Below are 25,827 nucleotides of genomic sequence, written 5' to 3'. Positions count from 1 at the left end.
CTCTCTGTTTTAGCGGCTCTAATGCTTCAGAATAGTGAGGAGGCCAGGTGTATCTGATGCATTTTCAAAATAAAACGTAGTAATGTGGATGTAGCCTAAGTGAGGTGGCTTTACCTCCTGGCCAACAGGGCACTCATCTCCTCCATAAGGCCTCCTCCTCCAGGCAGAGGGCCATTGCCTCTGGCCTCAGATTTGGCCCCTGCAGCCCCTCCAGCTCCCAAAATGGCTGCTGCCAGAGACGCCGCTGCATCGTCACTCTGAAGAGACACAAGCAACACCTCCAATGAAATACAAACAAATGTAACAGGCTCTTTACAACCAGAAAGAAGCATTGATACAATTTTAAGAAGAGAGCACAAATTCATAATTTATTAGTGGTCTTTATGTAAGAAAATGCGTTAACTATTTTAAAAGACTGCACTATGTCATATTTGTAGTTTATTTCTGTATTTTGTCAGGAAGCCGACTTCATTGTTTGGCAGGGACGCTGTCAGCTTTATATGTAAATCTCCCCTGAGTCTGAGATAAGACGTGACAGATGAAGACTGTGTGTGTGTGTGTGTGTTCATGCATGAATTTTGCTTGACTGTTTAAGTGACAGTAATTCAGTGAGATTACTTTTGGATATCATGTGTGAGTGCTGTGTGTGTCTTTATCAAATCGAAAAATGGAAAAACAGAAATGTGATTGTGCCTATGTACTTTAAACATGACATGTCAAGCCTTCCACAAGTCACATAACCAATCAAGCGCTCACCTTTGACACTTTGCGCAGCTTGGCTCCAGCGAGGGCGGAGGCCAGGCCTGCGAGGGGACGGTCCTCAGCGGGGGAGAACAGCCCGGCAGGGAGAGGAGGTGCTGGGGGAGGAGGTGGGTTCCCGGGAGGAGGAGGAGGACCTGGTGGTGGGGGGGGCGTCCCACATGGGGTCAGCGTGGGAGGGAGAGGAGGAGGAGGGGGCGGGGGAGGGTGGGCGGCCGTAGTGATGGGGGTGGCGGTCGGCGAGGTCACAGTGGAGCTGGGTGGCAGAGGTGGTGGTGGGGGAGGCGTGGGGGTGGTCAAACCCGGGGTCTGCACCACGTCTGTTGGTGGGAGGGGTAAAACATTGGGGGATGGGCAAAGACATAGGGATGGAAAACTGAGTTCAACTGTCATGTTTCAGAAAATCACAAAGCACAAGGCTGCTGGACAGTGTGGATTCAGGCTGACTCAGGGTCTGTCGGTTCACTGTGAAACTGGCTCACTACATTTGGAGTGTTTACTCGAGGGCTGGCTGGAGAAACTCTTATCTCTATCGATTCCACACTCCTTTGAAACTTTCCTTCAAGATTCTGCTCTATGTTGACATCAGTGCACTGCACTGCCGCCACATGATTGGCTGACTGAATAGTCGCATGAATTTAAAATGTGTGCTGGTGTTCCTAAAAAAAATGACCTTTTAACAGTTTTTCAGCCTGAGTAACTCTTTGTCAGGTCACATCAACAGGTTACACCGCTGACACATCTCTACAGCAGCAATGGCGATGTATTTGTTCAAATGAAACAGAACATGGAATACACAGATTAGCTATGACAGCATGCCACGTCATCAATACAGCAAAGGTTACTGTCAACATGCAGCTTTAGTGAGTAGCAGTGAATGCTTTATGAAAATAAGTAGAAGGCGTGGAGACATTGAAAAAAAACGACATCAAACTGTGCTATTTGCAAACAGTGAAAATGAATACCTGTCCAGCCATAAACGGAAGTTTTATATTCCAATAAACCAGACCAGACAATCGAGAGTGAGAATTAAAATCAAGAAAACCAACAGTTTGATGGAAGGTCTATCTCTCTCACTCACTCACTCACTCACACACACAGATACACACAGACTCAAAGCAACACATAATGATCACATTGGGCAGTAGTAGTAATTCTGTCAATACCATCGGTTTGTATGTGATAAGCTCTAATTCCCTGTTTGCCAAAAGATGATTTACACTGAAAATGAATATGAACAGGAATTCTCCACTTAATATACAGATGATTACTTCATGTTTAATAATTGGACGGATAATAATTTGGTTCTCAACATGGACACAAGTCAATGATACATGGGCGAATGTGAATAAATCAATATTAAAGCAGCAATTGATTCCATTCAAGCCAAACGTGAACAATGACCTCAGGGGTCAAAGGTCATTAGAACCTCTCAGGCAGCTAATAGAAGAAACGCCCAAGGACAAAGGTCAATCGAGTGTTTTAGCATAGAAATGCAAAACTACTCTTTCAACAAAAATGAATAGGCTATTTCTATTCACAGAAAAACTTCACAGAAAAATATAGATAATATAGCCAATATTTTCACTGTTGTTGAGTTCACATATAATGGCAAGTCATCACCAACAGATGAATGAGTGCACATCATATTGAAAATGTTCGATTACCATGAGTAGAACAGATAAAATAAACTGCTTTAAAGTCAAACTTACAGATTTCTGTTAAATTTGGAAGAAACTTTATTTAAGTGAGGTTCAATGTTGTAGATGTAGATAATGTAAATTTGACATGAAATATTAAGTCAGGGCTCCACTGCTGTTGCACAGAGGGCATCCTACTGTGACCACGCTAAGATGGACTGACTGCGAAATGAAGTGCCATGTGAGGGTCAATTGAATGGTGAGACCATGGCAAAAACAATTCATAAAACACATAACAAAATATGCTGAACTATGACATGCATTGAGGAACGCAAAACAAATCTATTAGGAAATCAAAAAGGCGGTCGCTCCACACAGACTTCCATCAATGATCACTAACAGATTCCTATCGATGAGACAGAATGCCATGCTGCAGGACCAAACACATTTCATATCCAATGCACAGTAAGCCAACAAGACCTTTAATGAGCAAGCACGTATTCACATAAAGAGTTCATGAGAAGACAGACAAAGCAGCTAGAGAGGCCGGTGCAGTGGTGAAGAGGAAAAGAAACTTGATAGATTTAATTTAAAGTCAGGCAATGGCAGCCAGGACTGAAGCATTTCCCAGAAGAAAGGCAACACTCCTCTGAAAACAGTGCAATGGAACTCCCTTTGTGTTACACCTGCAATTTGTTTCTACTTCGAGGATTCAGCTCAACACTGAATTTTATGTAATTATTCAACCGAACTTTTGAATAGATAATGGTTTCCACTAGTTTCTTTGACCAGATTGAACATCAATACACAGATAAATTATTAGCCAAGACTACATACCCTTATCAAAACTGCAGCTCTTTGCCAGCTTCTAAGTCACTCAATTTGTTGGCCTTGATCAGGAATAACAGCCTTGTTTTCATATTTGGTTATCAGCTATTTACAAAAACACTGCTATTTTTCGTGATATCGTCTAATTGAGCAAGATGAGGCTTGATTGACAAATCGTTTCACAATTATTAAAAATTTTAATTTGAATGACATTACAAGTTAACATCAACATCTTAAATGAATGACAGCCACAACAAAGTTTTTTACTTTTGAAATTTGGCTTGGTTTCGATTTTTGGGGGAAGATTGTTATGATGTCGTTGTGCTTTGTGTCCAAGCCTGATGAATACTTTTAAGAAGAAGGGTTGCATTGGTCAAGCCTTCTTACAACCACCTTTACTTAGTGTGAGGTATATTCTCTCTGAAATCTTTGGAGAGGTTGTTTCACTTCTCAAAAGAAGCTCTATAAGTAACTTTATCTAATCCGATTTTTTACTTTAGTTTTACTTTACCCTTTAACCTTTTAACATTCAGTGAATCACCTGTTGCGCTGGTGAGTAAAATTACAGTGTTTCCAACAAAAGTGTTATCCTTTCTAAACACTCCAGCACTCCTGCCTCAAGAATATGTGGCCCAAAAGCTGGCCTCTCCTCACCTGAACTCGTCAAAAGTAGGTTTTACCTTGGAAGGCCGTGTTGTCAGAGGTGTACTTACAGGGCAGTGTGCCCTGAGTATCAGAAGTGCATGAAATATGTTTGAACTTTAGAGCAAAGGACAAACCTGCTCTTGCATAAAGTATAAAAGTATTATTTCAAATGTCTTCTATGCAAAAGTCTACAACCATAATGTGTTTTATTGCTGTTATGTTATTTTAAATAGAGTTTTAATGGTGATTAGTAAACTAAACACATGTTTCATTTTCTCAACTTAAATATTTTATGTACAAATAAAAAGAAAAAAGTAGTTTCTCTATCATCAAATGCTTTGAGGATTTTAAGGCGAGCGGCTGCCGTATAGTTTTAAAGACAAGACAACTTTACAGATCCAACAGAGTAGTGTCCCCCCCGTTAGTGAGTGAGTCAGAGGAAGTGAAAGACAGAGGGGACAGAGGCAGTGAGAGAGAGAGAGAGAGAGAGAGGAGAGAATCCAGACTGGAGGCCTTACCCTGGGGCTGACAGGAGAAGCCCCCCTGAGGCAGCTGGGACTCTGGGCCTGCAGCTGTGTCCAGCTCCCCCGGCCCCGACAGGCCCAGGCCCAGGGGGAGGGAGAGGTGCTCAGCAGAGGCAGAGGTGGCGGCAGTGGCTGCAGCAGCAAGGGACGCTGTGGAGGGAGAGGGCACACCAGGAGCCTGGGATGAGGAGGGGGGAGACGAGGCGAAGGAGGAAGACGGATGGGGAGCTACAGGGGAGGGGAGAGGGGGTGGGGTAGGTGGAGGTGGTGGGGTTGGACAGGCGATGCCGATCGGAATATGGCTGTGCATGATGGTCAAAGGAGAGGGTGCGGGAAACATGGGTGGGCCGTTGGGGGATGGCGAGGGAGGCTTCTGGGTCAGAGGGGAAGGTGCTGCGATGGGGATGAGTGGCCGAGGACCTGCGGCCTTGCCTGGAGGACTGCTTATCATGACTGGGGGTGATGGAGGCAAGGGCGTAAAGTTGCACGCTGACCACACCACAGACTTGGGTGGAGCAGGGGCCGGAGCCGGAGCAGGGGGCGGGGCCTGCGGGAGGGCCTGCTGTCGCCTTGGAACTGTGGCGTAGTGTGGCAGTACCGGGTGGAACGCAGAACCGAGCGAGGTGGCGAATCGGGACGCTGAGTGCCTGAGTGGCGGGGTTGGGGGTGTGGTGTTGGATGACGATAATGAAGTCCCAGGAGCAGGGTAGGTGGGTGTGGATGGAGATACGGGTGTTGAGGATGTTCTACCGTACTCCTGAGGAGTGGGACTGTACAGGGTGCTTTCAAAAGCTAAAACACACGTCACGCCAATGGACAAACCAAGGTCAAAGACAAGACAGGACAGAAGGGAAGGGGGAGACAGAAGGAAGGAAAAAAGGCAGGAAGGAAGCAGCCATTGTGCACACAGGAGGGAAATACAGTAGGTGAGGAAAGAGAGAAGGAAGGAGGGAGGGAGGAAAAAAGAGAAGGGGGCAGATGAAGCAGGAATAACCAGCACAGAGCTATATACCTTTATTTCCTGGTTCTTTCTGAGTCTGATCTGATGCTACTATGTTAGTGGACAAGTGTTAGCACTGTGGACAGAGCCAGATACACACAGCTTTCATAGTCATAGTTGGCATGAGAAGAGGGAAAATCAAATGGATTGAGGAGGAAAGTTTAAACTTTACCAAGTAGCATGCACCCATAGAATTGTAAGAAATAATATCTGGAACTTAAATATTATGCAAGTTAAAATCTGAGTAGACTTGTCCAGCCCTGCTCCTTGACCAATGTCGGGATTTGCTCCAGCAGCCAAACGACTCTTGATACAAAGACTGTAGGTTGTGACGTTGCCTTCTTTATCCATTGTTGCATATAGAAGATACGGTTATAATCTAAGCAGTGACAAGCACACCTGCAAGACAGTGACCCTTCAAAATACAAGCCGACAGATGGAAATAGAAGATAGAACTAAAAGCAAAACAAGAGTTAAGATTGGTGTTGCTTTCCACCTTTTGAGAAATATCTTGTTTCTGTAAATGAATGAAGTTTGATGCTCAACTCACATAATGTCTGATAAGTAGTTGTTAATGCTAACATTAGGTGAGGATGTTATTCTGTCTGTTCTGATCTTCTTAAGCCTTTGAAACCCAGCAATGCAGCTACATACGTATATTCTCTCCTTACTGCTCATATACAGTAATGTTATCATCTTAGTAAAGCTAACCTCTAACACAGTGAGCAGTGGAGTAAACGACCGAGAGAAATATTTGCGCAAAAGCAGTATCTCCCGAGTTAATGCTGACCCCTGCCTTTCTGTCGAAATACAAAAGAAGCTTGGGTTTAGTGCAATACCTTTTGTAGACTATAAGCCAAAGCCAAACAATACATGATTTTGCATATTTTTATCAATGTATCAATGATAATGATTATTATGTATTAGAGTAAATCCAAATATGAAACAGGGCAATAATATTTTTCCAATAAGATTCAGATTTTTATGTCGGAAATGGTTTTCTTTTAAGAATCCTGACCTAGATACAAATATTGTGAAATCCTAACCTGGCAGATTTTTTTTAACTTCTACCAGTTGTTCCAGTATCTCTTCATATGAACCGAGTCTCCTCTTTCCAGTTCAGTAGTCAGTGCTGAGGTTAGTTGCAATGTCAATTAAGCAAAGTGTAGCCCTCTCTAGCTCATTACCTTTGTTGTGTTTATTGCATCTCTTAATGGAGGCTGAACTACTGTGTATGGACATGCCATATGCTTCCCTCCGTGTGTGTGTGTGGGGATTGTGAGAAGTTGGTAATCCACGGCTCACCTTCTGCTCCACTTCCCTTCACTATTGATGTCATTCTAAACATCATATAAATCCTTATTCTCATGGCTGAATTTGAAATCGTTTGCTATCAGTTGAGTATGAGTGTAGATATAGATAATTAACTGCCAGCAAAACTACACTGCTGCATATTAGTATCTGTAATAAAAGGCATGCTGCAGGATTTCCTTTATTAAACTATCCCAAATCCTTTTTCTGATATAGTTTGAGACATTTTTATTGCACTAGATTCTGACAAACATAAAATCACTGACTGGTTCAGATCTACACATTCAACTTCACACACTATCACACATTTCACACAAACTCTCTTTCAAATACACACACAACAACTTTGACGGACACGACTTGAATTCACTTGAAGGACTGAATGACTGGAGAACTGAAAGACTGCCTGGTTCATCCCTTTCTCTGTGTGACATCTTTTTGCTTCTCCCAGCTGAACGATCTGACAGCTTGTACCATTTATCCTCTCCTACTGGAGTCACTGCTCATTCCAACTTCCACTCCACTACACCCACAATTTCACTCTCATTTTCCCAGTTCACCACACACTCCGTCTCTTTTTCATCGACCCAGAATTTTCCCTTCATGCTTTACTTCTTCCTCCGCCTTGGCCAACTATTCTTATCCTTCATTTCCTTTAATCCACTGCTCTGCTACCATCTCCTTAAGTATTCGTTTGACCCTTTCCATCCTTCTCCATCCTTCTTTCCATCATACCCCCACTCTCTACAGCTCTGGGCTGGTCATGTGACTGAGAGGCCCCAGCTTTGCTCTGCCATTCCACAATAAACCCACGTCCAGAACACGCTGATTATGCTGACTGCTGGACACGTGCACACAAGAATATTAAGCGCATGTGCACACATGAAGAAGAAGACAAAGCCATATTGCAGCTCAGCTCCTCTCTGCTGAACGAGCTGGACTTTTAGCACAAATGATGGTCCAGAGGATCAACTGAACCCCATAGGTTATAATTTGAACAGTGTAGTTAAGGTAAATTTTTATTCACACACATCTGAACAGCATGATGAGAAAGAGAGGTATTAGCTATAGACATTATGATGTAAGATCTCTGCAGTAAGTATGTAAGTATACACATTAAACATCTTAGAGGGACCTTCATCAAATTTTTTATTTCACTTTGCCAGTTTGTCGCGTGGGTGCTTATCCACAAAAGATGCTGGTGATTATCTTTAGCAATTTTTTAGGCAGCTAAAAGCACCGTAAGGGTCCTTCAACAAAATTGGCCTCATCAAGGGAAAATTAGAGACATGACAGAAAAGGTTTAGTCAAGTTTGCCTGACAAGAAACTTAGGGGGTTTGATCAGAAAAGTCGATCTGATCTTATTAAGCTGAACTTAGGTGATAAGAACTCGATGTTTACACTATCAGCATTTCTTTCTGTTAACAGGCTGATTTGAAAGAAATAAAATAAAATAAAAACAGTAAGAAAACACATAGCTCTCACAGTCAGATAGAGTTATCCTGTCACAGAGAAACACAGAGGTGTTAAATATTAATCACAAGCTCACATCAAAGCCCTCAGACTCAGAAAGTATGTTAAAACAAACCATGCATTCATGTGTATGTGCTGCTCCTGCATTTATGCTTGCATGTCCTGTGTGTTTGTTATCTCTGATGTGTGTGACATGTGAAATAAAATAACTCCGCCCTCTTATCCTGGGGCTTTAGCACGTATGCACACAAACACACACACACACACACACGCACACACACACGTACATTCATCCCTCGGGGTCTCACCAGCATTCTCCCTGATGATGTATGTTTAGCCTGTGAGTAATTCTGAACTGTGTCTGCCTGCCTGTGTGTGTGTGTTTGTTTGTGTTTATGCATGCATGTGCTAATAGGCTGACTGTGGCGATGAAGCATGGTACACAGCGAAGCCTTCCCTACTGACCCAGTCCTTAAATGTTGGAAATTCCCCTCGGACAGTTTCACAAAACCAAAACCTGATCCATTGCAGCTCCAGTTTAGATTGCTGTTAACAGGGTTTTGTGGCTCAACCTTGTCCCTGCTGCTATATATTAAAATATTAATTAATCTGGGCTTAACATATTGCTTGAATAGTTAAAAAATGGGAAAATAGGGAAAGTGAAGATTATTTTGGAAGGATTTGCTGAAAGTCACTGTTTCCTCCCATAGGGAATCTCTTGATATTAAGACATGTCTGTGCACCAGCATCACACCTCAATTATATTTCTGAATGTGTGTGTGAAGTGTCAGTTATTTTGTGTATGTGTGTGTGTGACTAGTGTAGGAGTTCGCAGCGCTCTTTCTAAAGTTCTGCAATCACCCCTCCACTCATGTGCAAAGACTTCCACACTTATTACTGCTCTTGACACCAGCCCATGGGTAAATGACCATACTGTCGTGTTATGAAGGCTAACTAACAATGTTAGCACTGACCAGAGGGGCAATAGAGCAACTCCTCCCATGCTTTAAGGCCTTCATGCTGTGGCCTCTTTATTGGAAGACACTTTAAATTCACAGAATGGGTTTCTGAGTTTCTCATCTTCATTGAGCAGAATCTTTCTTTCACACATTCAAAGTTAGAGTTTTACTTAATTAACCAAAACTAAGGCTTTTTATAAATTGATGGGGGAATCTTGTTGGATGAAAGCTTTATCCCAATTCCACACTATATAGTAAATCTAAATAAGCATGAAGTGTGTGACTGGAAATCCGAAAGTATACTATAAAAGTCAGTATGAAAATTAAGAACTTTTTGAGGCGTTGATAATAATGTGCGCTATTGTCCCACAATGAAACGAAAAAACTCATCAATGTGAAAGTGGTCACAGCAGCAGAAAATGTACAGCGTTTTTTGTGAATAACAGAGAAAAGACAAAAAAACATATCCTAGTGATCAGTTTAATTGGCAGTTATTTTAATGGTGGGATGGACATGCATTGTATGAATCCATGTAAATGCATCATATAGTATTGTGGGCCTATAATGTGTCATATTGGCATGTATTATATGCACATGTAAGATTTACTGTTGATGTGGGTATCTACTGTATGCAGTTGGTCTGTAGTATGGATTGGGACTAATATTTTACCGTAGACCCAAATTTTAATTTAGAGAAACCTTTTGTTAAGGAAATGAACTCCTCATTAAAATATTCAGTTGCAGTTTATCATGAAACAACTACTGTTCTAATAGGACCAAGCATGTCTGCCATTAATATTAACACCTTGGTAACTATTTGAAAAGAGAAATGCTTTACTGACCATCACTCATAACGGAACATTTTCAAAAATCATAGATTCTTTATATCTTCAGTCCAACAGTCTTGCACTCGCCTTCAAAAACTCCAAAACCTACTGTGTATAAAAGTGTGTGTATATTAGGAAATGTAAGTGTATCACTCACCGGCATTCGAGACGCGTCTCCCCCTCTCCCAGTCCTGCTGCTCTCTGTCCAACTGCTCCTGCTGCTCTCTCTCCAGCCGCTCTCTCTCCACCTTCTCCCTCTCCATCAGCTCACGCTCTGTACGCTCCTGCTGCTCCTGGCGCTCACGCTCGAGTCGCTCCCTCTCCGCCTGCGCCTCCCTATCCTGATGCTCCAGCTCCTGACGCTCGCGCTCCTGCTCTCGCTCCAGCATCTCTCGCTCCAGGCGCTCATGCTCGTGCTCCTGACGCTCCCTCTCTTGACGCTCGAGCTCCATCTCCTTCTGCCTCTGCAGCTCCTGAAGCTGCCTGGAGAGGAGTGACAACAATACATATCAAGATAAGACTCCATAAATTCAATCAGCAGCAATAAAAGGAGGAAACGAATAGTGGTTGACGATTTTTTTTTTTTAACTGAACAAAAGTGACAAAAGGTGTCAAAATGAGTAAATTAGTAAGGGGCCTGTCTTGACCCCTGGAGCCTGTAGTCATTATATAAGACATGTCATTATATAATATGACACTTATGCGCTTATGCAACCCCAGTCAGCTTTGCTAAAATTTGACACATTATAAAACATCAACATTAATAAAGTGCCTGGGGCAAAAATCCTTTCTTAGTCTGACACAGCTGCAAGAAAACAGCTGTCTATCTAACAGAGGAAATAGAAAACAGAATAAAATTGCAAAAGTATTTTGGTTTTCTTGGGACGGGGCTGCAAAACCATTAGTGATGTTGAAGTATGATGGGCTGAGGAAGGTTTTCTAAGGGTGTCCGGCACAAACCGTGCCTGCAGACTCAGGTTTGGTCACTAGGTGTCAGCGGACGGCAACTGTAGAGACGCTGGTAATGTGAGACTGCAGCAGCAGTGGAGGGGAAACAGGAGAAATGGTCCATGTAAGCAGCCAATGTGTGTCTGTGCATGTGTGTATGAGTGCATGTGAGAACGAGTTACAGCACAACAGGGAAAGGCTGTCATTCCACTTTTTACTACATCTGAGATTCACAGTGTTAAAAAGAGCTTAACGACTCCTGTGGGGATACAGAAGTGTTGTCTCAGCAGTTTGTGCAAGAATATCAAATAAGAGCGAGAGGCAAGTGAGAATAGGCGGAGTGAATAGCTAATATGTGCAAGTCAGTATTCCGTGGTGATAAATGTCTTATATAGCATTGACACAATGAGCTATGATTGAAAATGTGTTCACATAGGAAACTCCTTTGACATGTCATAAAAACATAAACATACAGAGTATATGAAAATACACCCTTTCAGCACTATAAAGGTCAACGTAACTCCACATCACATTCACCTACTGTGCAAAATAACTGCAGCACAGGCAGGAGCATCACCCTGTATCCTAAAGTCCACAGGATCCTTGTTTCATTTATTACCTTGACAGCACTTAAGACAGAGGATTTCGTGTAGATTTTTCTATTAGCCATCTGTGATCTATAACATCTCCCCGAGGATGGAAGTTCAAATTCACTGTACGGTGGATGAGAAGGGTCGTTAATAATTCTGTCAGCTTTACGCCTGAAAGAGTTCATCATACAGAAGACCCAGCAGCTTTTATGGCTTCCCAAAGACTGTGGAGGCCATTCTCCAGCGTGTCACTGTTACAGATTACTGCAACACATAGATAGAACCAATGATCAAATGTGTCCCACCATGCAGGACTGGGTGATACGGGCAAATCGTACATATCAATAATTATTGCGAATAATGTCAAATTGTTATTTATTTTTGTTTTAAAACAGATTTTTGATGGGCAGACACTTGATAAATAGTAAAACGTTTTGTGCGTTGTACCTCCTCACTGTGTTTACACAAGGCATAAGCAATATATCTATATGTATTGTTATACGTCTATTGATTAAAATTTGAATGTGATAGTTATTGATATCCTTTCATGACGTAAACACCGACCCTTGGCTCTGAAGTAGTTAAGAGTTTAACAGTTTCCATAATATTCACTACAAAGTTGATATTCTTAGTTAGTGTTTTCCTTGATAGTAAAGACTAATGTGAACGTGTATATGAAGATATTTAAGATCCTCGACCAGCTCCATCTTATTCCCAATTAATTGGTTTTATATGATTAGCCATTCGGCTCTTAGGATAAATTGTAGAGATGGATAGTTGACTGGGTAGGTGGGTCAGTCGATGGATGGATGGATCTCTGGTTCAGTGGATGGACAGATGATGGATGGCTGGATGGATGATTCGATGGATGAGTGGCTGGATGATTGGATGGATAGATGGAGGATTGGATGGATGTATGGTTGGATCATTGGATTGATGGATGGACAGACAGTAAGATGGATGATTGGATGGATGGATGGATGGTTGGATGGATGGATGATTGGATGAATGGATGGATGGCTGGATGATTGGATGGATGGATGGGTGGTTGGATAGATGGATAATTGGAGGATTGGATGAATGGATGGATGGTTGGATGATTGGATGGATGGGTGAACGGACAGTTGGATGGAAGATTGGATGGATGTAAAAAATGTGAGATCTTTAGTCTTAATTATTGTCATATTTATTTGGAGCTTTTTAAACATTAGCTCCCCAGGGTGAACACTGGGTAATGTCTGTGTAATGCCACACACACAAACTCATGAACACACAGTATAAACTACATGATGTGAGCTGTTTCATACTCGCATGTCTCGCGGATGTATAAATGGAAAGGTACACAAGTCATGCTTCATCATCACAATGAGGATGTGAAGATTTATTCTTACGAACAAAGAAGTGGTACAGGGAGAGAGAGTGTGGTGTGGACACACAAACAAACACACACACACGAGGTTCCCAGGAAATCTGTGATTTAATTGGAAAGTGTTTTGTCACATTCTATGATTTACACAGCTGTAGATTTCACTGGCTGTAAATGAGCGAGTGTTACGTTAATACATTACAAAAGCAGGGAGAGAGAGCTGGGTACTGGAGCTACATGCCAACTTGCACTATATTTGTCTCACACGCACACGCACACACACACACACACACACACACACACACACACACACACACACACACACACACACACACAATCTATCTATCTAGTCCTCCTCCCTCACTCATCCTGTTCTGCTGAGAGCTGACTCAGCTCAAAGTCGTAGCGTTAACGTTGCCTCATGCAAAACGCTCCCTCCCTCCCCTTCCATCTGCCCCCCACACACAAACAAATGACCCTTACTCTGCCACTGACTCACAATCGCACAATATCTCGGGGCATATTTGCTTCAGTTGTTTCAGTGTTACCATGGTGTGGTTTGGGAACAGTGGCTCTTGTGCATCAGTTGTATATTATAAATTAAGAATATATTAATATTCCTGCCTAACTGACACAAGAGTCAGCCCATCACAGTGAGCCATGGTAACAGCCACTTGCTTGTTCCTCCTCAGCGCCCTCCAATCCATCTCCAGCTCACCAGTATTTCTGGCTCCACTAAGTGTCAAGATGGCAGCGGGTGCTCAAACCATACTCCAGGCTGCCCTCAGACTCCACAGATGCTATGAAGCTTCTCCCAGCATGAGATCAGTCGGTCATGAGCCGCTCTGATTAGGTGAAAAATGTTTCAATTTGAATTACCAAAATATGAATAAAACTAACATCACATCATAATAACGTTACAAAGACTTATTAGTAAAATTCACTTTCAATGTATTAATTAAAGGAACCATTAATCAAATCACTACCTGGTAGATTTTTGACGGCCGTATTTGCAACCTCACCCCCACCTCTTCACACACCTTCAAGAGGAACAGGATCTAATCAGAGAATTTAACTGAATTTACCATCTTTTGAATGCATTACGGCTGATTAGACAGAACATAAGCAGCACTGACGCTAATTCTGTCAAAACTGTGGAGTCTGGCTGTGACACATCTGCACCCCACACAGCAGCCCCCACAGGACATGTCATACATCTCCCCCGGATGTACAAAAAAGCCCCCTGGGACCATAGGTTCAAAACAGCAAGAATTAGGTCATTTTGGCGAGTTGAGGGGATTGTATTTTAACAAACTTCTTCAACAGAATTGATACAATTCTCATTGTTTTTGAAACATTCACAAGGAGAGATCTTTAAAATATTTGATCTTTTGTTAAACAGCGTCCCCATAGCATGCTGTCAAAGTTATGATGTTTCGCCATGACACAGGAAGTCCCCCCCCCCTCCCACACCCCCAACCTTCAGAGTCCCATCCTGAAGAATTTCTATAAAGATATTTAGTAGGGATGGAAAATAAATCAATAGCGCCCAATACAAAGGTTCAACATAACAGCCCCCGTGCCACGCCCACACAGCTGTAACAATCCTGCCTGTACCCCCAACATGTTTGAGTGTGCACCCGTTCAACGCTGTGTGCAGCTTAGATTTCACTCTCTTCTTCCCTTCCATAAAAATGGAAAATTTGGCTTCCTATGCAAACCCACATACATTTCTATCGCTCACTTTTTAATATGAAAATCATGGACTTAATACACGCACATGAAATGTCTTAGTTCCCACGGTGCTTCAGTGGTCCACTGATATATTTACACACACACAGAGGTAACCTGAATTCACAGCCACTGGAAGCTGGGCAGTGTCTCGTCCCTGAGGATTTTACAGTCTCTTCAGGGGGATTCCCTCATCTAACATAATGAATTCTCTCTGATAGCAAATTAGCCCCAGTAGGCTCCTCAGCAGTGTTACATCTTCATGATGAAACTTATCTCATCATGTAATGGTGCGATGGTAGTAAACTCGGCCTAATGAGGCAGATCAGATTGCATTCTTCTGGGTAGGACGGCCAAAAAACGACTCGCCAACCAAATGGTGTCAGTTGGTACAGTCTGTTTACTGGCAGTGTGGCATGTTCTGAAAGTATTGGAGTGAGACTGTGGTGGAAAATGAATGGCTTAAATGGCTGTGACAACAGCACAAACACGAGCCTCCACAATACCAACATGCAGTATACAAATATTACACATGCTTTTGCACTGCTATTCTTATTAGGACTTTGCATTGACTTACATTCATTCTGCACAGCCAAACTAAGACCATATCCCTAATCCAAACCTTGACCAATTCACATCTTTCCACTAATCTTAACCAGGACTTCAGTCATGATATTTTTCCTCATTAGGAACGAGCTTGGTTCCTAATGTGGTCCTCATGGTCCTGAAAAGGTCAGTGTGTATGGAATAGTTCCTAAAGAGGCTACAAAAACGAGTTCACACACATGCACAGGGAACGCACCATTTGTCTGAAATCCACTAAATCAGTTTTAGTAGTCATCACATCACAGAATAAAATTTACATATGATTCACTTTTTTTTCATAGTTGAAACCTTAAACTAGGAATACAGCCTCATTGTTTAATGTCTCTACCTGATTCTATCCTCATAATATACTGCCAGTAGTGAAGGCTGAGGGAATTTAATAAAAGGTATAAGTTGATTTATGATCGAGGGATGTATGTATAGAACAGATTTTACTGGACTTTAAGCTTTCTTGTTCTGGTTATGCTGTATATTTATTGTAGCAGCATGTGTAATTCATTGAGAGAAACAAAAACAAGAGTCAAATTCCTTGTATATGTTCACAGTTGGCCAATAAAGCTGAACCTGCCTCACACACGTCTTCAACGCAGTAGCACAGAAGATCTAAAATGTCATAATTTGAATCTACTATGCATTTGCATGAAATCTTATGTGGAGTACTCATTTGATAGTAAAAGTACAACTGAATTGACAAAATACACACAAAAAAATACTACAGTAAACAAAAATAAAATGAAAAGACAGTTATATGAAAGAATATCTAGCTTCAACATCGAAGCAAACCTTTCATCTGTTTTTATGGGAACTTTAGCTGGAGGAGCAAATTCCAAGAAAGCTCTGAAAGCCTTATCAACTCTTGACTGTTTGCTAACTTTGCACTGAAAGTTCGACAGCTGTGCATTAGTTGTTTATAGATCCTGTTCAGACCTGGTAATAACATCCGTCCTGAAGTGGTCATCTATAAGTACATGTCTAAATAAGTCCTGAATGCGATCTGATTACTCAGACCTTTACTGTGGTAAAACCTTTCTTCATTGCTGCGTACAGTCATTCCTTCATTCAATCAGTCTCTCTCTCTCTCGCAGACACACAAACACAACACAACATGATTTATTCTTTGCGAACACAAATTATGATTTATTTGCTCACAGAGCAGGGAAGTGAGATCTTGGTCACAGAAGACACAATAAAGATGACATTTTCACATCAAGTGTGAACAGACAACTAACAACTAATCAAATGCACGCATGCACACACAGGGACGGATGGAGGGAGAGAGACACGCTCTTTAACTTAAAATTCCCTGGACAGGAGATCATGACATTCCTAAACAATGTTCACACAATCTCAAAATAGCTTGTCTAGAGAGAGAAGGAGTGTGTGTGTGTGTGTGTGTGTGTGTGTGTGTGTGTGTGTGTGTGTGTGTGTGTGTGTGTGTGTGTGTGTGTGTGTGTGTGTGTGTATACATGCAGATATGCAGACTAACTGGGGACAGCGAGCCTGTCTTCCTTCAGAGGGACACCTCTGAGTTTACGACACAGCTTAGCCTTTGAGCTGATGTCATGAGGTTGCAACGCTTGTCTTCTCCTCACACGCATTCCTGCTGAGTGAGAGCAGCTTCTCTCACTGCCAACACTTTAGTTTTGATTAAGAATGACAGGAAAAAGAATGATAAACCTTTTTTTCTCTGCTCACATGAGAGAGCTGTGTCTCAGAAGTAAAGAATAAAAAAAACTTTAAGCCGTTAAAACCTTTGAGTTACTGCCACAACCTGTGCCAGCAACTCACAGTTATGACAGGCCAGATAAGATGTGTTAATTTTAACCAAAGTTGATTTGAACTCTTTTTGTTGACTTTTACAATTGCTGGAACGTACACCATTGGATACTGTTGTAAATTGTACCTGTGCTTCCTTTTTGACAAGTCCAAACATTTGTCATGAATAAGGTTTGGGAATCTGATCTGATTTAGAAATGGTGATTTGTGCTTCGTTCCACCGAGGGTATACAGATTCAGATTGGTAAAAAAGCTGAGTGGTTCTAGTGCAATTTTCAAATAGGCCTCTTTTATTTTGACTAATTAATCGACATTTTCATCCTGAATTAGCTGATATTTAGTTGAATCCATTCTTCACACTAAATGTAATGTTTTGTGTTCCACTGGCGGCCACAAACCCAATATTTGGTAAATTGTTCCTTTCACACAATGCTACTTTTTTTGTCTAAACACATATTAGGTGATTGTGGCCAAAGAGCTCAGTTGTTTTGCAGATTTCGGACAAAGATTTTGTGAAAGGAATCAGTCAGATGTCTTTCATGTATAGACGCTGTTTTTGCAAGATGCTGCACAGAGGAACAGTTTACCTCCACTCTAATTGTGTCAGATTAACATTTCTGCCAAGCCGACCTGCAGGTTTAGCATTACAGTCAGATTTTCAGTCAGAGGAGCAAACGGTTGTTGAGTGTCACCACAAAATTGTCCAAGGATAATTCTTGACCTGCCTCAATAGTCTTAATGAGTCACTGAAGGCAATAAATGAGTTAATGAGTGATTGCACGTGCCAGAAATACTCTTCAATTTGAGTTTTATTTGTTTTTGTATAGAGGCTATTTGCTGCAGGGGTTGTTTTCTTTCGAAAAAACCTTAAAGTTTGTGCAAAAGTGTGGGAACTATTGACAATTCAGCATAATTTCTATAAATCTGATCTTTTCATCACTTCCAAGGGACCAGCGCAAGGCTCCCACCTGAAATCTTCCCATCTCCGACATCTGCTGTCTACTTCTCTCCTCTGATGTGTTAATGTAAAGGAGGTCCCTCCTCGCGTCCCCCTCTGCTTTGCAGGGAAACGTCACAGGATTCAAAGCTATGAAAAAGCCTCCTGCACCATTTAACTGGCATCTCACTCGCCTTTTGACAAAAGTTGCCAGGGAAACCGTTGCTAAGGGAGCGTGGGCAGTGCCACGGCCTGAATCCCCACATGCACATGCAAGCTCTCGCACACATATTCCTTTACTCTCTGCAAAAACATGGGATGACTGAGTTCAAGACTCTGTGAGGAAGAGTCAGGTAGGATGTTGGGGAATGTTGGAAGCATCACAACACTTGTTGAAAGTAAAGGCCAGGAAACATGACAGAGGACAGCTGCAGGGGGGAAATTCAAATAACAACACAACAGGATCTGTAGTTTAGCCAAAAGTCATAAAATGATGGTAAATTATTTTTTATTGATAGTTAGGAATGTATTTATTAGTAAAATACAGAAGTAAAAGTATATTTACTTGTGTTCAAAATGACTCAAGTATTACTACTGATTCAACCTCTCAGTTAAAAGTACATGTTCTGAAATGTACTCAGTATAAAACCAAAAAGTTATTCTTACTGCCAAATGACTAATCAATTAAGTAAGTGATTGTTTTACCTTGAGAAAAAAATCTGATCTGATTCTTGGCATTCTACCCAATAGGTGGTGAGATATTTTTTTGACATGGTGAAACCTCTGAGTCATGTTGTAATATTTAATAACAAATGTTGTTTTAAATAATTTGAAGCTTGCTGATCTCAGTGGCCTTTTAGTGTCAATACTTCACTCCTTTGTGCTGCAGAATTTCTATGACTTGTTTTTGGTTAAATCCACTTTATCTTAAGTGATTAGTTGAGTATGTCACATTCTAAATTCACCACTTTTCCACAAGTGAAAACTGTGCTAAACCTCCAGAGACTCTGATGTCTGGTGAAATCTGCAGGGCAACTATTCAGTGGGCCGCCTGATTGGCTCACAGAACCAGGACATGTTGACTGAACTAACTGGGGCCCAGATGGACCAAATGATCAGGATCAAGTCCAAGTGTGCAACATATACACACACAAACATGCTCACACACACACAACATGTGTCAGCTGTAGGGCTGTTTGGTATGACCATCAAACATTGTTCCATATTCACATAATGATACATATCATCACTAGTTGTGTCTGTTGAGGAATTCAGTCTGCAGCAAAATTAGCAGAGTACGGTTTTCTCGTCTGTGTCAGAATTCATACACAAACCACATCCATGTGGCAGAAGAAGCTCTTTTTTTTATCATGTTCTTTGTCATATTTACTCTCCGCCATGTTCGTTAGTGTTGTCTTGTTTGTCATCCAAATTTCCTGCCAACGACTGTGTCATATGGAAGAACGGAAAGCGTCGTCCAAAAATGCTGCCATTGACTGTGATTCTTGTCACAACTAAATAAATGATAAAGAATATTAACAGCTCTTGTGTCCCACTAAAACAATGTGTGTGCAGGAGCGTGTCTTCATATTTAATTCATATATTCACTGTCCTTTCTGAATATATGCAGATGTCAACATCTGTTCGTGACAATGTGCTCAACATGTTGCTGTCAGTAGTGCCATCCTCTGAGTGCTATTAGCAGCAGCTAAATGCTAACATAATTCTAACACTTACATCCTTCTTCTACCACTTCTCTGTTCTCACTTTCATTCAAGACGATGCAACACATTCCCTCTCTCTGCTGTCACACACATTTCCGTGCACCCACGCGACACACAGCTATTTATACCTCAGCCTATTATTTTGCAGCTCATGTCTTTTTAATCTGAGGGCAGCACCCTGCATTTCTGAGCAGGTGGTTCATTGGCAGCGTCTCCCCCCAGCCGTCCACGGAGCCACTCACACATGCAGTGAATATTTCCATCAATCATCCTCGGAGCGCCCCTGCCTGCTCTCCATCCGTCCGTGTGTCAGTGAAGCGGAGGATTGCAGGACAGATGGAGGAGGAAAGACAGTGTGAAAGGAAAGGAGATGAGCATCGTTATGTTTTTGAACATGTGTGGTCACTAAGGAATGTGAAGCTCTATTCATTGGTAAGATGATCCTGTTAACTGATGCAGAGAGTGAGGAGGACTGGAGGAAAGGGACCCTCCCTCTCATCTGTAAACACTCATCCGAACAGGAACATTGACCCAAATTCAATCATTCTTATTAAATCTAGCATTAAAACCCACCTGTTTAGGCAGGCATATAACTTTTAATGTTCCTGTCTGCTGAAGTTGTTGTTCTGCTGCTGCTCTGCTTTGTGCATTTAACATTTTTTAATTAACTGTATTGTTGACTGTTGTATGGCGACCTTGAGTATCCTGAAAGGCGCCTTATAAATAAAATGTATTATTATTATTATTATCCATATCTTCAATTCTTTCCATTCTCTCTCTCTTCCTCTGTCTCTATTTCAGGTTACATGGCTCTGTATGACACATTCTGATGACAGTGCATGAAGTAGGCCAGCCAAAATATGAGCTGTTATTGTGATACAATTTAAGGTTCTAGTCAAAACAGCGGGTTACACAGTTATTTGTCCATTATAGAATTAGGCTTTGTGTGTATAAAGCAGTTCAAAGGGTTAAAATGTCAGTAATGTGGTAAAACTTGGTTATAGTAAAAGTGACAATCTAACATTTTAAACAGTTAGAATCGTAATATATATATATATATATATCAAGGGATTCAGCAATGAATATGTTTATATACATAAACACATAGTCAGGGACATGCATACACCTTTTTGAGTGGCTGTTGCTCCTCACACAACCTCAACAATATTTGGATGCTACAGTGTCACATGGCAAAAAGCATAGGGCATCGCTTTGTATCAGGTTTTTATCTTAATTTCTGTCTTTACTTTCTACTCTAGTCCACACCACTACTTGTATGGGCTACTTGTTAATGCAGCCACAAAAGAAAAAAAGAAAACTATTATTAGTGTTGGTGATTTGCCCAAAGGGGCAGCTCAGCCAAAAAGGGTAGCTGGGCTGTTGCTCTGGCAACTTTAGTCCGACTTGGTGCAAATCGTTGACTATAATTATAGAGGTTTAATAAATATTAGAGAAGGAGAGAAAGAGAGTGAGGGTTCAGAGAGAGTGAAATAGAGGGGATGGAGGGGATAGAGATTGAAGTGAAAATGGAAAGAGACTAAGCATTATAGGGCTTAATAAAGAAGTAGAGGTATAATGGAAAGACTGCACATAAGTAAATTACAGGGCTGTAATTAGAGGATAGAGTTATATATATATATAACTCTTTAATATATATATATATATTAAAAAGTTATATGCATTTAATCATTGCATAGCAGGGTGTTGAATATATGATACAAGATGTAGTGAGGCTACAAAAGTAGTAGTCACAAAAGTCAAAGTCTGACACCGATATATATTCAGGAGGGTATACGGTTATATACTATCATTATTGTCTTGCATTATTTTATCTGTAGGGGTAGATGCAGTTAAACATTCTACATATTCATGGCTCCAAGAATAGTAAATGAGGCAAAGTTGTAAAGTTACATCCAAGCCATTTTAAGGCTACATAAAAAAAGTATAAAACAAGAATGAGACTCGCATACCTCTGCCAAGGCCCAACAGTTGCCTTAAAATCAATTAAGCTGACCTTATATGTACACAATCATAAATACCATTCCTCAAACCAACCAACCCAACCAGCCAAACCTACAACAAAAACCAGACCAACTAACAAACCAAACAAACCGAAGAATGTAACCAACCAAACCAAACCAAAACAACCACCCAAACCTTCAACCAAACCAACCCAAACCAACTAATCAACCAAACCAAACCAAACCAACCCAACCCAAACTAACTAACCAACTGAAACCAACCCACCAACAAACTGACAGGGATGAAAATATAACCTCCTTTGTGGAGCTAAATATGTCATTTTGAGGATCAGGGTTGAGTGAAGTTTTTAGACTTTAGCCAAAGCTATAAAGTAATTTACGCTTTGAATTTAAATCCATTGAAAGCTTTTATAAAGGCTGATAATAAAAAGCTTGGATTCAAGCTTGGACATTTAAACCAGATGTTTGAGAACAGATGCTTCTCTCAGTCTTTACACTTCCAATAAAAAATCATAACATCTGACTGGATTACTGAGAGTGGTGTAATGACAAGATGCGACTGCCCCTCAAAAATAAGTTAAGAAGGAATATGGACACAAAACCTTCAACCGATTCCAAACTAAATCTAACAGTATGTCAGCTTTCCTTTTAAAGAATGTTTTTTTACTCCTCCTCCTCCTCTCCCGCCATCTCTTCATCTTTCATCCCATTCTCACTCTGCTCTTTACACATCCTTTATTCGCTCTCCCACCGGGCTGATATTGGCCTCTGCATCAGCACATGACCTCAGTCACTGATCCACTCGCTGCCTGTCTGTCATCTGCTGCTAAATATGGAGCAATTGAGGCGGGGGGAACAGGAAGGAGAGAGGGGAAAGAGAGGTGAGAAGGAAAAAGAAAGACAAATGAAGCTAGACGGAAACAAAAGGGTGAGAAAAGCGAGAATGCTCAGGGGGCGCAGGAGGAGGAAATCGTAAAAAGAAAGAAATGGTGAAAGGGGGGACAGAATTAGAAGAAACACTGACTCACACCTGAAGAATGCCTCTCTACTGAACAAAAGAGAGAGAGGAGGAGGCAGAGCGGAGACGGCATGTCTGCGAGATGACAGCATGAAGCCGCTTTAATAAAAACCATACTCTTATGTAGGTGATCATAGAAGAAATTTCACTTCTGAACCTCAGATTCATTCAGACCCCAGTTATGAACAGGAAGCTTCGATCAGGAGAGAATAAACCAAAGCAAAAGTTTCCCTTTTTGTGGTTTACTAAATATATTTGAAACCTCAGATGACCAACTCTATGACATCTGAAGTCGTCCAAAGACAAAAAGGTTTATGGCTCATTACGAGCAGTCTTGTAAATTGAGTGATTTCAGATCATTTCAAAATATATGAAATAATAATTGGTGACAGTTAGAATATTTATCATTATCACCAGTCTTGTTGATTTCTTCTGAAGAATGATTTATATTGACTTAATGCATCCTCTTTTTTTAGATGTAAAAATGTAACAGATTTAAAAAAGCCATGTTATTAAATATTAATAAGGCGTCGGGACACCAAGCATTTGCAGAAGAGTTTAAAGTCTTTGAAAATCTCCTGAAAAAGGAAAAGAACAACAACCAAAACATAGCTTTTAATGATGGTGGGTGGAGTGTTTTCTCAAAATGATTAATATGCGTTTAGTTGTCCTGAGATCTGGACACAATTGTATGAATCTGATTTTTGTGATCATCCTGTAAGTGTTTGTATACGATGCCCACAGATGTTAAATAACCCATCCAGATGTGTTTCATGACGTGTGTGTGTGTTGTGCAGCAGCCGCCCTCCGTCTGAAATGGTTTCCAAAGCAGTCGTCACTGTTTGGCTCATGTAACTGATACTAAAGATACATGTTTACATCTCTGAGTGTGGTCATGGATCCAATTCAAGGATGAATTCATTTCAAAATGTTGGTGTGGTTAAGTCGTCACTGTTCAACAACACCAAAGAGATATGAAGATGTGTGTCACCGTGCTGATCCATTTCAGTGTATGTCCAAGTGTTCATGTTTGTATGGGAGAGTTTGTGTAACCAATACTTTCTGTTTAAAGCTACAATATGAAAGCTTCCCACCCCTCCCTACTTCCCCCTCCTTCCGTGCAGCCTCTCACCTACATCCTCACTGTGTAAGCTGTTGTTCGCTCATGTTAGCCATAGCATTTTCTTCAAGCAATTCATTTATATATTGATTGACAGCTGTGAGCTCCCAACCCAAACATCCTGGCTTTGTCTGATTGGTTAGAAGAACAAGGATCGCTCTTAAAAAGTCTCTGTACGGCTCCAAGCTGCTTAATGAATCTCCACGCTGAGATGTTTTTATTTGGAGCATATTTCAACATCTCAACAGCTTTAATCCCTTCAACCAGGTTTTCTGGTGAATAGTATTCAAACGTTGGCCAACAGCTGGGCCCTATTTATACAGCTCTGTGTGTGCGCTGTCTCCTGTGGTTATTCCACAGCTTCATTATTACCTGAGGAAAAGACTGCCCTTGTATGGGGATGTAAAACAACCCTGAGTGCATGTGAGGCTTTGTCAGACTCATACACACATGCTCTCAAATAAGTGCATGAGTCTGTAAGAAAATTATATTTGAAAAAGTGAAGGAAATGTAATAAGAGGGAGAGATGGGGATGGAAGAGATAATGATGACTGACAAGGTGAACAGACTATTTGTGTTTTAGTCCGGAGACAATGTTCAAACTTTAAACTGTGTAAGTATCTGGTGCTTACCTTCTCTGCAGCTCCATCTCCTCTGGTGTGGGTCCATTCTGAACCTGGGGGCCTTGTCTGGGCAATGTGGGGCCTGTAGAGGGTAACACACACAGACAGCTGCTGTTAAACATTAAACTGGCATCATTATGTGTTTTCAGCCTGACTCTCCCTCTGGTATCATCATAAAGAATAGACAAACAAAAAGTAAAAAATTACCATATGAATCCAATATTGATATAATACTGTGCTACAGGACTTTTAAAGGCTCTTAATTAATTAACATCGATACAAGTTGTATGCAGCCTTTAAGTCAGTAAGGGAAACAGGTTTGTACTTTTCATGCCACTAGTGTTTTTTTGCCTTTGTGTCATATGAAGCTACCTTTGATTTGTGTTTTTTGTTTATTCAGAGAGACTATGGCCTTGTCTTCACTACTGCTTATAGTTTTTGAACAGATATGTCCCTCTCCATTTAAAAAATATCTCCATCCAGATGGGAACACAAAGACGACAACAAACCCTCAAACATGCCGGTCAAGTGGGTGGTGAAGCATTGTGACCAAATCAAAACACTAGTAGCTTTAAATTGCCCTTATATCTTGGATTATAAACTGGGCGGGGCAGATACCTGTGAAGGCGTTTGCACAAATCTGTGTATTAGTGACTTAAAATATATTTGCCTGTGGACTAGAGGCACAAAGCAAATGAAAAAGCGTACAGGTACATATCTCTCATCATAAGTAACCACCTGACCAACACTGGACCTTGTAAGGTGCTTTACATTTGTAGTGGAGGAGTATTCAAAACCCTTCTTTCAGTAAAAGCAGCCACACCGTAAGGGAAGAAAAAGTTGTGCACTCAGCACATGTTAGCAGTAAAATGCACTGTCGTAGTTCAGGCCGCCAGAGAAGTGGCTATGTACTTGTACGAGGTCCAAACATATCTGACCATTAACAGCAAGTGGTCGACCGATCATCACACAGATTTGGGGTTCATTATCTCTTGCTACACTGTAAAGACCTCCACAGCCTCCAAATGCATTAGTATTGATATTTAGGTGAAAGACGAACATGTCTTTCTTTGTGTTCATGTTCTGTTATATGTTTTATATGTATGTAAGATGCTGCTGTGAGTCTAAAGAGCTCAATGACAGTCTGACATTTGTTTCTGGAGTGGCACAGGAGCCGAAATCAATGATGGCATATTAAGATGGACATCATGACAGCTCCCAAAAGGGAAGCCAAATCCTCTAGATCACTCCCTGGTGGCTGACTGCAGAATTGATTGTATACCATTCCTCCTCCAGGTAGCACCTGGGGCATAGACCAAACTAAAAATTCAAACTACATAGATGGCTTCTGTCATTTATACCCTTCTTATTACAGTTATTTACGTTTAAGTGCTCATTTTTCTGATGGGTTTGGTTTTAATTATTTTTTGGATGCTTGA

General features: G+C 41.2%; 1 protein-coding gene across 1 annotated transcript in view; it reads right to left on the bottom strand.

Annotated features, from left to right (window-relative positions):
* enah (ENAH actin regulator) overlaps positions 1–25,827 on the bottom strand; it is a 123,641-nt gene that overhangs the window by 12,178 nt on the left and 85,636 nt on the right. Inside the window, exons 4-9 of the mRNA XM_053444826.1 lie at positions 24,398–24,470; positions 10,125–10,450; positions 4,432–5,188; positions 1,247–1,279; positions 757–1,051; positions 115–257 (exon numbers count right to left, since the gene is read on the bottom strand). Coding sequence (XP_053300801.1) covers positions 115–257; positions 757–1,051; positions 1,247–1,279; positions 4,432–5,188; positions 10,125–10,450; positions 24,398–24,470 — 1,627 coding nt within the window. The remainder of the gene's footprint in view (positions 1–114; positions 258–756; positions 1,052–1,246; positions 1,280–4,431; positions 5,189–10,124; positions 10,451–24,397; positions 24,471–25,827) is intronic.

This window comes from Pleuronectes platessa, chromosome 17, assembly GCF_947347685.1.
Source record: "Pleuronectes platessa chromosome 17, fPlePla1.1, whole genome shotgun sequence".
Classification (NCBI taxonomy): Eukaryota; Metazoa; Chordata; class Actinopteri; order Pleuronectiformes; family Pleuronectidae; genus Pleuronectes; species Pleuronectes platessa.
This window is presented reverse-complemented; position numbering and strand designations above follow the sequence as displayed.